This window comes from Colossoma macropomum, unplaced genomic scaffold (genome assembly GCF_904425465.1).
Source record: "Colossoma macropomum unplaced genomic scaffold, Colossoma_macropomum, whole genome shotgun sequence".
NCBI classification, from domain to species: domain Eukaryota; kingdom Metazoa; phylum Chordata; class Actinopteri; order Characiformes; family Serrasalmidae; genus Colossoma; species Colossoma macropomum.
This window is the reverse complement of record NW_023495267.1, coordinates 4121140-4135830: the sequence shown is the minus strand read 5'-3', so window position 1 is coordinate 4135830 and position 14691 is coordinate 4121140. Positions and strand designations below refer to the sequence as shown.

The 14691-nt window shown below is 39.3% G+C and overlaps 2 protein-coding genes across 2 annotated transcripts in view; one reads left to right on the top strand and one right to left on the bottom strand.

Annotated features, from left to right (window-relative positions):
* The window catches only part of carmil2 (capping protein regulator and myosin 1 linker 2), a 77846-nt gene extending 72542 nt beyond the window's left edge, over positions 1-5304 (top strand). Inside the window, 4 exon segments of the mRNA XM_036561661.1 lie at positions 1603-1640; positions 1642-1711; positions 2260-2364; positions 4920-5304. Of these exon segments, the coding sequence (XP_036417554.1) occupies positions 1603-1640; positions 1642-1711; positions 2260-2364; positions 4920-5143 (437 nt within the window). The 3' untranslated portion in view covers positions 5144-5304.
* Positions 5305-7645: 2341 nt separating this feature from the next.
* Positions 7646-14020, bottom strand: tmem170a (transmembrane protein 170A). The gene is made up of 3 exons (XM_036561737.1): positions 13753-14020; positions 12058-12228; positions 7646-10760 (listed from the first exon to the last, which is right to left on the bottom strand). The coding sequence occupies exons 1-3, from the start codon at positions 13874-13876 to the stop codon at positions 10630-10632; spliced, it is 426 nt and encodes a 141-aa protein (XP_036417630.1). The 5' UTR covers positions 13877-14020; the 3' UTR covers positions 7646-10629.
* Between the last annotated feature and the right edge of the window lie 671 nt (positions 14021-14691).

Genomic DNA, 14691 nt, shown 5'->3' with positions numbered 1-14691 from the left:
AGTTTTCAAATGTTGCCACAGATTCTCGATTGGATTGAGATCTGGACTTTGACTTGGACATTGCAGAACATGCATCTTTTTGTTGTTCAATCACTCTTTCTTTGGAATCATTTCCCTGCTGAAAATTGAAACTTCTCTTTTAAGGTTGAGTTTTTAGCAGACTGACGCAGGTTGTCTTGCAGTATCTCTCTGTATTTTCACCATCCACCCGTCCTTCATTTTTAACAAGATGCCCCGTCCCAGCTGAGGGACACCATCCCGACAACATGATGCTGCCAACCCCATACTTCACTGTTGGAAAAAGTGTTTACTGAGGAATGGAGAGTGTTATAGTTTTGCCACACACATCATTATGAAGTTTGGTTAAAAAGCACTAATTTTGTCTCATCTGGCCACAAAACCTTATCCCACATTTTAGCTGGCTCACTCTGATGCTATCTGGCAAACTGCAAACGTGTGCCAATGTAGTTTCTCTTTGATGTAGTTTTTCTTCTAGCCACCCTCCCACAGAGGCCAGTTACATGTGGTGTTCTTGATATTGTTGACTGGTGCACTCCAGTCACTCAGCCACTGAACTTTGTAGCTTCTTCAAAGTGATGGCCTCTCTGAGGCTTCCCCCTTCTTGCTCTAATGCTGAGTTGTAAGGGATGGCCTTGTCTGGGCAGTGCCTGGGTGGTATGATGCCACTTCCATTTCCTTACGATTGATCCAATAGCACTCACTGGGGTATCCAAACACTTGGATATTATTTTATAGCCTCTTCCTGTCTTACACGTTTAGAACTGTATCTCCAATTCACTTGAATGCTCTTTGGTCTTAATTTTCACTGTTTCCTTCAGACTCACAGTCTGACCAATGAATACTTAAGCGGGTCTTTTATTTAAAAAAAGATAAAGTTCTTTAACGATTCACAGATAGGGGCCTATTTGTAAGCTGATGGTGTACTTGTTAGGGCAGCATCTTTAATTTGTGTAAACTTAGAGCTTCCAACTTGTTGTGTACTTGTTAGAGCAGCATCTTGTGCAGCAAGAGATGAGCTACTGTCTCTGAGTGTCTAATAGTGGACAGTGATTGGACATGAGTGTTTAAAAACTCAATCTGATCCACTCGCACCAGTGCAACACACACTACCATATATGGTGTAGTTAATCGCAATTGGTCCTATTTGTCTTATTTGCTCAAATTTAATCAAATACTTCTCCCTGTGCTCCTCCAGACTGTGAGAAATGGTGTTGCTGTTGTTTGCTGTGTGGTGTTTTTTTTCCATTTTAGAAAGAAGTGCATTTTGTAATAAATATTAGTGAACAAAAAAATCACATTTACATTGCTTTTTTGCAATACAACACTGCATTTACATTTTTGTCATGATGCACAAAAACCACTTTGCTTTTGTTAGATAATGAAAAATGACTATGTAAGGTGAATGCAGTTTATATATATATATATATATATATATATATATATATATATATATATATATATAATCACTTGATCAAAGGTTACTTCTCCCTTCCCCTTCCTCCTGACTGTGAAAATATCCTGTTGTGTGCTGTGTGGTGGTTTATGTGAACAGAGACAAACACTGTTCCTCTTCCCCTGTAGAGACCCTCCCTAAACCACGGCCCCGCATGAAGCCCTCTCCCTCAACGCCGTGCGGTCTCTGTTCATGAAGACGCCCTACTCCAGCACGCTGCCCTACTCGACCCTGAGGGTGAGCTTCTGTCCCTCTGCTCATAACCATCCTTTCCTCTGCCACATAAGAGGAATGTTACAAAACATTTACACCGTCTGTCCCAGATACAGTCAATCAGACGATACTATCACATCTGTTATCTATAAAAATGAATAGAAGTGCAGACAAAATTTCAAGATGGCTGTTACTGCTTTTTTGTGATGTACCTTTGCTCGTTTTTGTCTGAACTTTGTAACGCTGATTTTTTTTTACCCAAAAATGCCAATATGGATAGAAATTTGAGTGGTGGGATCTCATTCACATACCACTAACTTTACTGTATTTGTTTATAATGTCATTTCTGCAGTATGTGCCATCACAGTTTTTAATCTATAAAAATAGGGCTCATCATTAGCTGTACTGTGCTTAGATCTGAGTGTATGTTTTACTGGAAAGTCTTTGAGAGTGCATGTTTGCGACATTAATCAAGCTTTTATTTACTCCAGATATTTGTGCCACGGTGTTTCTTAAACTACTGCAAATGTATGATCAAGTCTGCTATGTGCTTTTCCTGTGGCCTGCTTCAGAACTGAAAGCTGCATTGCCACGGCTGCAGAGGTCACCTGTGCGGAAGCGAGTGAATCTCGGGGAACTGGAGCCCTGCTCAGAGGATTTACCTGAGGGTGAAGAAGGTGAGCAAAGGAAGAGTAAGAAGAGGTTAATTCACTGAAGTGTGTCCTCTCCATTAGGAGAGAGAATGAATGAGAATGTCTGTATATGAAAGTGAAAACTAGATAATAGAAGCTCCATGGTAATATGGTCAACATAGACATGCAGTATCTCCAGAAGTATTTATATACTTCTAATTAGTGAATTCAGCAACTTTAAGGTGCACTCGTTACTGACACAGGCATTCAGCTGTGCACACAGAGGTTGTATAAATTGATAGAAATGGGATGCTCATTTGCATAAGGTCTCCATGCCCAGTGCCAACTGTCAAGCGTATAAAGCCTCCCAGTGTTGGGCTGTGGAGCAGAGGAACTGTGTACTCTGCCGTGAAGGAGCATCATCCAGTATCTTTGAGACGAGTTGGAGGGCTGTTTGTGAACTAATCATCTAACATGAGTTTTTGACTTCACTAATGTTCTTGTGGCTGAATGCAGTCAAATCTTCACAGCAATGTTCCCACATCTAGTGTCAAGCCAGAAAGGTGGAAAACTCCCTGTTAACAGCCTTGATTTCAGAAGATAAGTTGGATGAGCAGGTATCTACAAACTTTTGGACAGTGTATTTTTTCTTTTGCACATCTACATTATTTTGCTTCAGTGATTCACATATGAATGCCTGCGGCTTTAGTGAGTGTTTATGAGAATCATAACTCATTTGGTGTTATGATGAGAATTGTGATATTTACCGCCTTGCAGCTCCCATACTTGCAACCAAACTGCCATTCGGATCACATTACCTGCAGTGCAATCTGGACAAATGTCTTCAATTACAGGCTTAGTGAGGTAGTAATGATTACCTGGCAAAATCTGTTGTAGAGCACAGATTAGGCCTTTAAAGGAAAATGTTTTGGGGGGAGGGTGGAATCACTGCACTGGAGCTACAAGGCTAATTGTAGTTAACAGGTAATGGAACCTTAAAAGTAAAGTAACCTCAATTATAAAATGGATAGTTCTGACCTTAAAATCTGATTGGCTGAGCTGCATTCCAAGACATTGTAAAGTACTCAATATACACACACCTGTGACCACCTACTTACATAGACTGTGTTTATCAATACATGAAGTAAGACTTAGTTTTGTTTGAACTGAGGAGCTGACAATTTATTTTCTTGACGACTAGGCTAAAAGAGAGCATGATAAACAGGCTAAAATATATCTAACCGGCTAAACCGCTCCCCTATTAATATATTGTTTCAAGTATATACTAAACGATTCACTAAAAACAAACCCTGCCAGTTTGAAAGATATGTTACTTAAATGTCTTATACGTGTCTGTCTTTTGGAAGATTTGCCTTAAGTAGTACTAAACCCAGTGTGGAAAAATCAATATGTGGCATGATTAGCGTAAATTAGCACTATTGTTGTGGGGATACTTCGGTAAGTAAAAACTTGTATGGCAAAGATTTCTGCATTAAATACTGCTATATTATAATATTTTCACTGAGATATGACAACACTTAAAATGTTAATGGAATGACTGCAATACGTCGGGATAGGCAACTGAAAGCTCTTGTCCACCTCTGGCAGTCTGTAGTTGCTTGGTTGCTTGGCATGCCTAAGAACACCCCTTACCCTTAATAAAATCACTGTAATGCACAGTCTCTCATAGCTTATTGCTTTAATTGACTTGCTTATGTGGTTTCTGATACTGTGTGGCATACTGTTCGCTGGATTGGGTAAAAGTACATTGCATAGGTAAAAATGGTGATAGTATTCACGGGCCTCTTTTCCACTGTAGGGCTGAACGGTTCGAGCACAAAGAGTAACCGTTCCAGTGGCACTTCCTCACAAACGTATAGATAAAATTCAGGCATAAGAGTGGCCTCTTTCCCACTGCAGAGCCAAATGGTTCCCATAGCCATATTCTCAGAAATATGGTTCAACACAGGAATGCTTGTAAACCATCGCATGGTTTCCTCGACAGGGTTAGTTAACCATGCTTAAGGGCATGCACCACCGTGTGGTGGGATGACTAAATGAAGTAACTATTCGCTGACTGGTTCTACGTTTGTGACGATATTGTGCTATTTCATATATTTGGAGCATAAAGACTCATATCTGAGAACACTAAGTCAGGTGACAGCTGGAGACTCATTCTGTGGTGTGTGTAGCTATTAGCCTATTAGCCATCACCGTCAACTGTTTCATGGTTCTGATTTGGCAGCACAGCAGATGGAAAAAGAAATCATAACCGGTCTCGCAAATCTGCTCTAGCACAGAATGGCACAATGTGGCTCTACAGTGGAAAAGAGGCCATTTGGAGGCCTGAATTTTGTCTATACTTTTGTTTGTTTTCATAGATAACAGTGTGGTATGTAGTGTCAGAAAGCACATGAGCAATTCTGTTTGAGATTGTTTGTTTTTAGATGCAGTACGCTTCGGAACTGCAATATTTAAAGTTTCTTGTTGGGTCCTTTTTGAGTGCACACACGTTTTTTTGAAGTGGTCTTGTAGCCTTGCCTCAATTTGACAATTTCACACTGACAAGAGCCTGTTGTGCTTTTCCTCTCCACCCAAAGCTAAGACAGAAGGGAGGGGAGATGGCAGTGGACAGGCCGGCGGGACAGACAGCACTACAGTCAGCAAGAGCCCACCAGAAGCCAGTGTGGCAGGATCCGGAGAGGAGGAGAGCAGGCAGGAGCAGAGGGAGATGGTGTCAGAGCAAGATCAGCAGCACACAGCGCAGGGAGAAACATCAGACCAAAGAACTGAAACCTCCTCACCTGAGACTAACATGGACTGACCCCCTGCGCGCAATCTATTTTCTATCATGTCTACCTTTGCCTTGCACGTCAGATTATGTACAAAAGAATGGATTATGAACAAATGCGTTTTAAAAAAAAAAGAGTAAATCGATACATATACTTGTTAATAATTATTAAAAAGTGAATTCTGTTGTGTCATTAAGAGTTGGGCTGATTTTTTTAAATGGACTCAAAATGGCTGTGACTCCTTTAAGACTACATTTCCCAATCTGACTTGCTACATGCTCTATGCTAGTGGAAAAGAGAGAGAGCAAGCATTTGTATCGAAATGGGTGTATGTTGCATCTGCATTCGCTCCTGCAAGTTTTCACACAAGGGCCCAGTAGCACCCTCTGCCGGATAGTTTGAGAATTGCGCTGAGCTTTTTTTTTCCCTATCAGTGCATATGCTGTTTTGGGTCTGAATTTGTAGTTTAAAGCACTCGCTATAATGCTCACTTCACAATACAGCCCATCATGATATGGCTGAGATCTCAGATATAAACAACCTAAGGGCCATCAAAATCAATGTGAAGAGATCTACAGCCACAGAGCACAGAGGGGCTGAAAAAAGGGTGTGGCTTCACATAAAAATGTAACAATAATTACAAAGATGACCATCTTGGACTGACCCCAGCGTTGTTGTATTGTAATGACACATTTGGACTTTATAACAAATCTCAGTGTGTCCAGCTCCGTCCTATGATGGTGTGATAATGGTCAGCCAGATACAGCATTGTGCAGCATGAGAATATATTCATAGTCTAATACCAGACAGCAGTGGCCATTGTCATTTTAAAATGTCAGCCTGCCAGGAGCAAAGCTCTGCAGCAGAACGCAGCTCGCTCCCTGTGATCGGAAGAGCCCACACGCTTTTGAGTCATAACTGTGTATGTATATGCGTGTGTATGTGTGTGTGCTCCCCAGTTACTCCCCTGACTAGGCAGTGAGCCGCGCTACTGCAGATTTGGCTAGTGGAGGTAGTGAGAGCGCAGGAGAGCCATCTGTGAGAGTGTGGAGAGATGAAGAGGGAGGGAGGAGAGGGAGGATTAAGCTTGGAGAAGCAGAGGAAGCTCCATCCGCGCTTTAGAAGGTGTGAATAATGCCAGTCCTCTGTTTGTGCTATAGGTGAAAAGCATCTCATTCAGGCTCTTTTCATGATTCGAACATTGGCCCAAGGTTTTCTTCTCATCTGTTTGAGCATGAAGGCATCACACTGTAAGACCATATACTGTACATCTTAAAAAAAAACATTTAAAAACCCTTTCCTGATGATACTCCTGTTCAGACAGAAAATGTGTTATACAGTCAACTCCAGAATTATTGGCACACTTTAATAAACTGGACAAAAGCAATCATAAAAAAACCAATACATATATAATTATTAAAATGTTCCTCATAATTATTTGGAGAAATTGGTGACCATCAAATAGAAGTCATTCCTACAAGAGTTGATAATTTCCTATTATGCTGGTTATAAATATGAGGTTACACACATATAAAATTTCTTTGTCATCCATCAATGAGGGTAAAACCAAAGAGGTGTCAACTTAAATGAGGCAGAAGGTTGTTGACCTGCTCTGATTAGGAAATGGTTATAAAAAAAAAAATGTAGTCAATTGAAAATAAAAATAAATCACAATCAGGGTGATAAAGTTTGAAAAGCATGGAATAGTTGAAAATTTGCGTGGAAGAGGATGCATGAGCACACTGCCCCCACGTACAGTGAGGAGGATGGTAAGAGAGACAAAGAGGAAGCCAACGACTACAGTTTCAGAACTGCGCTGTTTAGTTCCACCTTGGTGTTTTCAGATTTCAAAATCTACTTTCATGACCAGAAGCCTTTTGGGAATAGTTCCACGAAAGAAGCTTTTCCTTATAGCAAGCCACAAAATGCAGTGCCTGAACTTGTTGTGACAAAAATTGAACCTTTTGGTCATACATACAATCATCACACTTGAAAAAAAGGACTGCACACAGTGAAAAGCCACTGATACCCATTGTCAAATGTGGTGGTGGATTGTTGATGCTTTGGAGCTGTTCTGCTGCTAGTGGTCCAGAGCTTCTTGTGAAAATCGATGGCATAATAAATTCCACAAAAAAAAATATCTGTCTACCTCTGCCAGAAGGCTGAAGCCTCACCTTGGTGCGCCTTTCCACAAGATAATGACCCTAAACACACATCAAAACCCACAGAGAAATGGCTGCTGTCAAGAAACTGTTCTGCATGAAAGAGTGGTCCACCATCCCTCAACAAGTGTTCAGCAATCTTGTTAAGCATTACAGAATGCTCTTATTCTTATATTATTCATGTCATGAACTGACAATATTTTGGGAACCTTTTTTTTGTTTTAAATTGTTACAAAACAGTGTAAAAATAAAAATATGCAGCTTACTCATTTGCATATGCCCCAAATATCATGTGTTGCATGTGTGATTTATTTTATATATTGCTTGTAGCTCATTTTCAGTGAGGGTGCCAATAATTCTGGAGTTCACTGTAAGTGTAAAGATTTATTTAGTGCAATAATTATGTCTTTACACAAAAATGACCCTGTACTGTTGTCAAGAAAAATCACAGACGTAATGGACATGTATGACTGCAGATAAAAACTACTCCATAGATCGAGACAAACTATCATCTAAAACATTTTATTACATGAAAATATTAACAATTGGCACTTAATGTACAGTATGAAAAATGAAACCTGCCCCAAAAAAAGAAAAATCAACCCATAAAATCACATTAATGTTAAATAACTGCAGTCTGTTTTCATGAAAACAAGACAGTCAAGGACAAACCAAGAGGACAACGTGCAGTCACTCTATAGAGGGAGGAAAGATGGACTTTAGAAAAATAAATCCATTTGTGAGACTGTAAAAGACCATAGGCCCTGAATAAGGAAAACATTGCTTTCAATGATTTCCACGGCTGACGACAACAGCAGTGCCAGCGTTCCAGCTGCAGCCAGCTTAAAGACTGAGGACTCCATTCATAAAAGATTAGCAGAATCAGCGATAACAGTCCACACCATTGCCAAAGCTTAGAGGAAAATGAAACTTCCAGAGGCCTTGTATAAAGAGGGAACACAGCTTAATTAAAACCTATCTGTGTTAAGGAAAAAAATCAAAATGATAACATATCTAATAAAGGATGGAAGCTAGTAGGAGTCAGTTAGCGTTACACTAAGAGGTCCCTGCTAATTTTCATTCCTGGTTAGCTATTTTAGTAGTTTTTAGGTGATGCATTTCTTTACAGTCAATGTGAATGGAAAGTCATAACATTTTCCTTCCGTACCACGACATTTCTGAGTGACTCTGAGTTTGATGGTGGGTGAAGCATTATTGGTTAATATTTTTCCCCGCCCACTGGTGCACAGTGACATTAGCAAGTCACTTCGCTGTGATTAAAGATAATGGGAAAACAACAATTTTATCTTTTGAATAGTATAGTATGATAGATCGTTCCTTGAACTAACAAGATAAGAAAGGTAAATTCTGATTTCAGGTTGACTTTAAGCAGCTTTCTTAGTCTGACAGCTGACCTAACAGCCACTGAGCCTGCACCAGACTTTGAGTAGGGAGGATGCATAAAATGACTGCTATAATTCTACATGATTTAGCAATCTGTTCAACAATCCATAAAAAACCCAATTCTCCTTTTGCTTTGCTACTGTGGAGTTGCTTCAAGTCACTGCTGCTAATGAATCTGTGGTAGACTCGGCTGATCAAAAGCAAAACTTACATCTATTTGGGCAAAGAAGCCTTTTACTTCACACTTCTTGCTGTAGAAGATGATATACTCCATTCTTTTATGTACTACACTCTTTAGGTGAGAAGTAGTTAAATAAATTAAAACGTTTCTTGAGTTAAGTAGAGTCATTTGATTGTGGTCGCTGCATGAAACCTCTTTACAACAAGGTTAAAGATTACAGTATATCAAATTTACAATGGCTGTACATTAGCGTTAGGATCTCTTTGGTAAAAGGTATAAGATTCTATTAGGGATTTCATTGAAATCTGATACACATTCATATAGTAGGCATTAAGAACTGAGGTTGCCTCATATGGAATCTTACGGGCATATTAATATCAAAGCAACAATATATTACTTTGTGCTGTAAATAAATAACAATGTGAAGGCCAAATGCTGAAATACAAACACAATTAAGAATTCAACAGTAAAAATGACGTCAGTGTTAAAATTGACATCTATGTAACTCAAGCTATTTAAATGCTGTCAAGAAATGAGCTCTCCAGAGAACAGAACTAGCTACTAAAATAACGCTTTAGACTAAATGTACCTGTAACTCCTAACCATGATGCACTGAAAAAACAAATGAAGTGTAAACAAACAAATGACAGAAAGTTTGTAAGCAAAGCAAAGTGAGAAAGAAAGAATAAATTTAAAAGAATTCTGTAGCTTTTGGCCTATAAGATTAGCTTCTTTAAAAAATATAAAATCTTTATCCTTCTCCACAATAACTTGAGGAGGAGCTGGAATGGGCTTTAGTATGTACATACTTAAAACTACCACAAGTGCAGGCTCAAACTAGCTCTATTTGGACCCATGGCTAATCTATGGAAGTTCATTCCTGCCAGACAGAAAAGAAAAAAGCTCTGATGGGCTTTTAGTATATTTTAGTATTTTTTTAGTATATTTATTTTTTCTTCTTCTCTCTTTCAGGTAGCAAAATAATAATAATAAAAAAGATCTGTATCTCAAAATGATGACTTTTCACCTACATTTACTGTGACAAGACCCAAATTTTGAGAAAGTAATTCCTTATTCTGGCATTTACAGCAAAACTTTGAGAGAATAAGTCAATATTTTGAGATACTAAGTTAGATTTTTGACATACTACTGCCAGAAACAGAGTGAGAAAAAAAATGTAGGTGATTTTTTTTTCTTCTTCTACCAGGCAGTAATGGGTTTCCATACTATCGTTTGCAAAACAAAGTGAATTTGGTGTACAAAAACCATGAGACCAATATCTGTGCAATTTAAAAGACCAGTGTCATCACTACCAGAATCGTGAGCTCATAACCATGACACATATGTCCGCAAAATACACGGAAATATAAGATTTTAGAGGCTTCTTGAAACCAGACAGTGTTGCTCTGAACACTATATGCTGTGGTTCCATGGCCCTCAGTGCTGAAGATCTGTTGGCCCACTGCATCTTTCTCCTGGAATGTTCTTCTATATACAAAGCGCACATGTGCAAGATGTCTCCACAAACCACCTGTGTTCGAAGGCCATTTAAAGGTAGGTACTCATCTGTCCATTTTGCCATCCGAAACCTGACATTTTGAGAGAGAGGGAAAAACCTATCTACATATCAAAATAAAAGACCTGTGGGGACAAGTGTGAAAAATAAGGCCTCCATGTTTTTGCATATGACGTCCAGGGGAACTGAACCAAGTCGTTCACAGCTCTCTTCCTGCTCTGTGATGGCAGCCTGGTTGGGCCGGTGGCTCTAACGCTACAGGGTGGCCAACACTCTGAGGAAGGAGATGACGAGAACAAAGAAAGATTGTCCTACTCCAAACACCAAGGCCTCCAAGGACATCATCCTCTTTCCTGCTGCCATATACACCCCTGCTATCGCTGCACCTGGAAGAAGCCACAAGGAACATGCATCATATATAACATGAAGTGCTGGGCAGTACTGATAAAATATTATAAAAAAAAAAATAAAAAATTCCCAGTGTATAATTTAAGTATGTGTTAATCAACTTCATGTTTTTGACAGTTTTTTCACAAGTTTTTTGACAGTTTTGTTCTGTAAAGTAAAACAGTAAAGTTTAACCACATAGAAACCAGATTTCCAGAAAGATAACTATTTTTTCAATTTCTATGTATTTTTAGAGTGTTTTCTCAAAACAATCTGAAGCACTCAGTAAATGGGGTGTTCCACTATTAACATCTTAAACCCTATTGCTGTATCATGTTTGTAGCAAGAATAATTAGGACCCCTGAATGGCGCAACTGTCTAAGTGTTGGGCAGATTTCTAGCCAACAGTCCTCTCTCTCTCGCTTAGCGTCATGCTAGCCAACATTAGCTGATGTAACAGAACTAGCAGTTAGCGTTCTCCTCCAAGTGTAGTGAGCTGCCCAATGACAATGATATAGTGGCAGTTTGAAAAGACATGGTGGCTAGCCTCGTGTCTTGGAGGAAGTATGTGCTAGCCTTCACCATCCCAACTTGGTAGCATCACTTGATAGGGGGAAACCTAACCAGTGGGTGGAAATGGACATGACTCAATTGGGGAGAAAACTGGGTAAAACCTGAACAGTTAACCAAGAGGTTAACTACATTTCTGTTATCTAATCAATACAATTATAACCAAAAAATCAATATTGTTTTGTGATATCAATACTAGTATAGCTATCACCCAGCACTAGTACCAGTACAAGCACTATATCGGTGTTTCCCCATCCTGGTCCTGAAGGCCCACTGCCTTGCCGCCTGGTTTGTAGAGTAGAATGACTTTTAAAAAGTATAAGACTCTGTGGGGGTCTTCCAACTGCATGGCTTCTCTGGTTTGCTCAAACCAGCTGCAAAGGTGTTCAGGCAGGTGGAACAAATGCCTGAGAAGGGTTTTTACTTTTTGGACCTGGACTGCCCACCTCTAGACTCTGTACAGCAAATTTGGTTTATGCTCTTCAATAGGTAGCTATAATATTGTATGTCCATACAGATCATGTACTCAACTTGTAAATGTACTTCTTTACAAACTAATTTTCATAAATGGTCTTTGTGAGAAAGTCTACAGACATACATTCACTAACAGTAATGCATGCACAGTCAGATTAAGCCTAATCTGGGCACTAATGAACCGACCAAGAGTTAGCCGTCCACCGTTTCTCTGTGGGAGATACTGTAGCTATGACAGACTAAAATACATACTAGTGAGGACTCCTCCAAACAGGGGGCCTATAATGCCCATAAGCAAGATGGCGATGGGCAAGAAGCGTGCCATCTTATGTCTGCGGAGAGTGGCAAGGGCCAGTAGAGCTGCGGGCACGTGGAACAGCAGCGAAGAGACGACAGCCCACAGGAACACACCATACCACATCTCTGAGAAAGAGGACAAAGGAAATAGATAACGTAAAAAACCAAACTCTTTACATGTAAAGAACATAACATGTATTTGTCATCATTGAACAGTAAATTAAGAACAAAGTAAATTGAAATATTTGTCGGGTTAGGAAATGTTCTTTTGAGCTGCTCAGGTTGCCGTGATGTTTTTCCACATTTTTTATAGTACAGTGACAGGGATTATTACTTATCCAGGACATTATTCATGTTTATTTTTAAATAATCTGTATTATTAAAAAATATTTATAGTTTATATAAATATAAAATCTTTAATATTTTTCATGCACATATCTGCCAATGGCGATACATAAACATTTATAAAATATAAATATGCATCTACCTGGAGAAATATAAGACTTTGCCATAGGCTTCAAATAGAGCAAAATGAATAAATACAGATATTTCAACACAGTAGCTCAGCGTCACCTAAGCATCGGTTTGAAATGTCAGCCTAATCTAAACATCTGTCTAGTGCCAATAATATTCTTAAGAAAATATCTGCTGATACTGATGATATTCCAATAGCAAAAAACATCTTGACTGAGGCTTAAAATCAAACTAGCATCAGCTGTTCCAGTGTTGAAGTTACCACACAGCTGTTGCACTGAATCTGTCAAAACCCAGTTCACAAAGAGCTGCTCTACTTTCACAAATGACCTTTGAGCAACTACAGAAAGTTACCTCCCTCATGTTCAGCAGATTCAAATTATAGAGCAGATTTTGCCCACATCCACATTCACACCCACTAATCTAGACACTAATCCCTTCTTATGCATATTGCTGTCCCATGAGAAACTTGCACAATGTTTATTGTGCAAGTTTGCTATGGGAAACTTGCACAATATATTTTGTCTTTTGTCTCTTGCAACAAAAATGGTGCAAACTTCCTGTGACAAACTTGCACAATTTTTTATTGCAAGACACAAAAAACAGCTGGCATGTAATTTGTAAGTACTGTGATAAACAGAGAATATGGCATCACTATTATTCAAAATAAAGTTAGCTAGCTATGTAAACTATCAGCAGCTTCTATCCTAGTTAACTAACCTATCTGTCTAAATAGCTATCTAGCTAGCTTAGCTAGCTAACACAACAGTTTTGCTATTAGCACCGCCTTTGAACATACGAGATTTACACACTTCAGAATTATACTGACAATTATTCATGGCAGTATATGATAAGACAATATACGTGAACTGGTAAAATTAAAGCCAAGTAACTCCATTTGACAAGTACTTCAACAAAACCACAACAAATCTAGCTTTATCTACCGCTGTATCTGCGGCTCTGCTAAGCTAACTACAGCAGACCCCGCTTATCTCCGCTAGCAGGCTAAGCTAGGAGGGTTAGCTAGGCTAGCGAGCCATCGTCCGTACATCTATCTAAAAGTTTAAAAAGCCCTTTAGCACACCTGAAAGCTTCATATTAGTCTAAGCGCGCACTGGGATAACGCAGTGAGAATAAACCAGAGCTTGCTTGTTGTGTGTTGAGAGAGGAGTTCACCTGAGAAATCGCACAGCGATGTGTCGTTCCCGCAGTTGGTGGCATTTTTCTTCCTGGGGACCAAATTCAAACTGAGAATTTGCTGCACAAATCCTATGTCGGGCAGGTTAGAGTCGTCCTGCATCTCTCATAAACTGAACACGGCGACCACGGGCGAAGTAACTCGAGATTCCGAATAACACCATTAGAAAATCGGGCAGTGCTCGCTTCCAGCGCAGATGGTGAAGCAGCAGCGTCCTCACTCCTCCATAAACACAAACTACTGAGTTCTGACGTCACATCGGCAGGTCTGACAGTAACGTCAGAGCCGGTTGAAGGAGAGGCTGCTCTGTTCCTCCTGCAAAACGCCAGAGGGCGCCGGCGAGCGAGTCATAAATAGCGTTTGAGAAATCCGGAACACGTTATTGTGGGAGGCAAATCCAGCCAAGAAAGAAATTAAAATTAAAACAATAAAATGTAAATGCAAACCTCTTTTTGCCATTTCTTTTTCCAAACATCTGCACAAATGTCCTGCCAAAATTGAAAATGAAATTCTGCATTTCATGAAGAAAAGCCAAAACCAAAGTGAAGCTTGGATTTTCTTTTCTCTATTAACTTTTTCATTTCAGATTTGGCCATGAAAAACCCAGAATAACGACTAAAATTAAATGACAAACAGCTGTTTTACATTTATTTTTATTTTTGTCACAAATGGCCCGTGCTCATGTGAAAAATGAAATTGCAAATGTAGGTGTTTCATTTCATTTTCAATTTTGGCAGGACATTTGCGCAGATGTTTGGAAAAAGAAATGGCAAAAAGAGGTTTGCATTTACATTTTATTGTTTTAATTTTAATTTCTTTTTCGGCTGGATTTGCCTCCCATACATTACTGAGTGGCAGCTCTTAATACAAATTCTGTGGTATGTTATCTAACAAGGGTTTGTCTTAGTTTTTTACAC

Excerpts from the sequence above, each read along its gene's own strand:
- tmem170a (XM_036561737.1), bottom strand. The coding sequence starts at position 13,876 with ATGCAGGACGACTCTAACCTGCCCGACATAGGATTTGTGCAGCAAATT. Across the intron at positions 12,229-13,752 it reads ATCGCTGTGCGATTTCTCAG|AGATGTGGTATGGTGTGTTC; the intron begins GTGAACTCCTCT and ends CCTCTTTCTCAG. Across the intron at positions 10,761-12,057 it reads GTTTGGAGGAGTCCTCACTA|GTGCAGCGATAGCAGGGGTG; the intron begins GTATGTATTTTA and ends GGCTTCTTCCAG.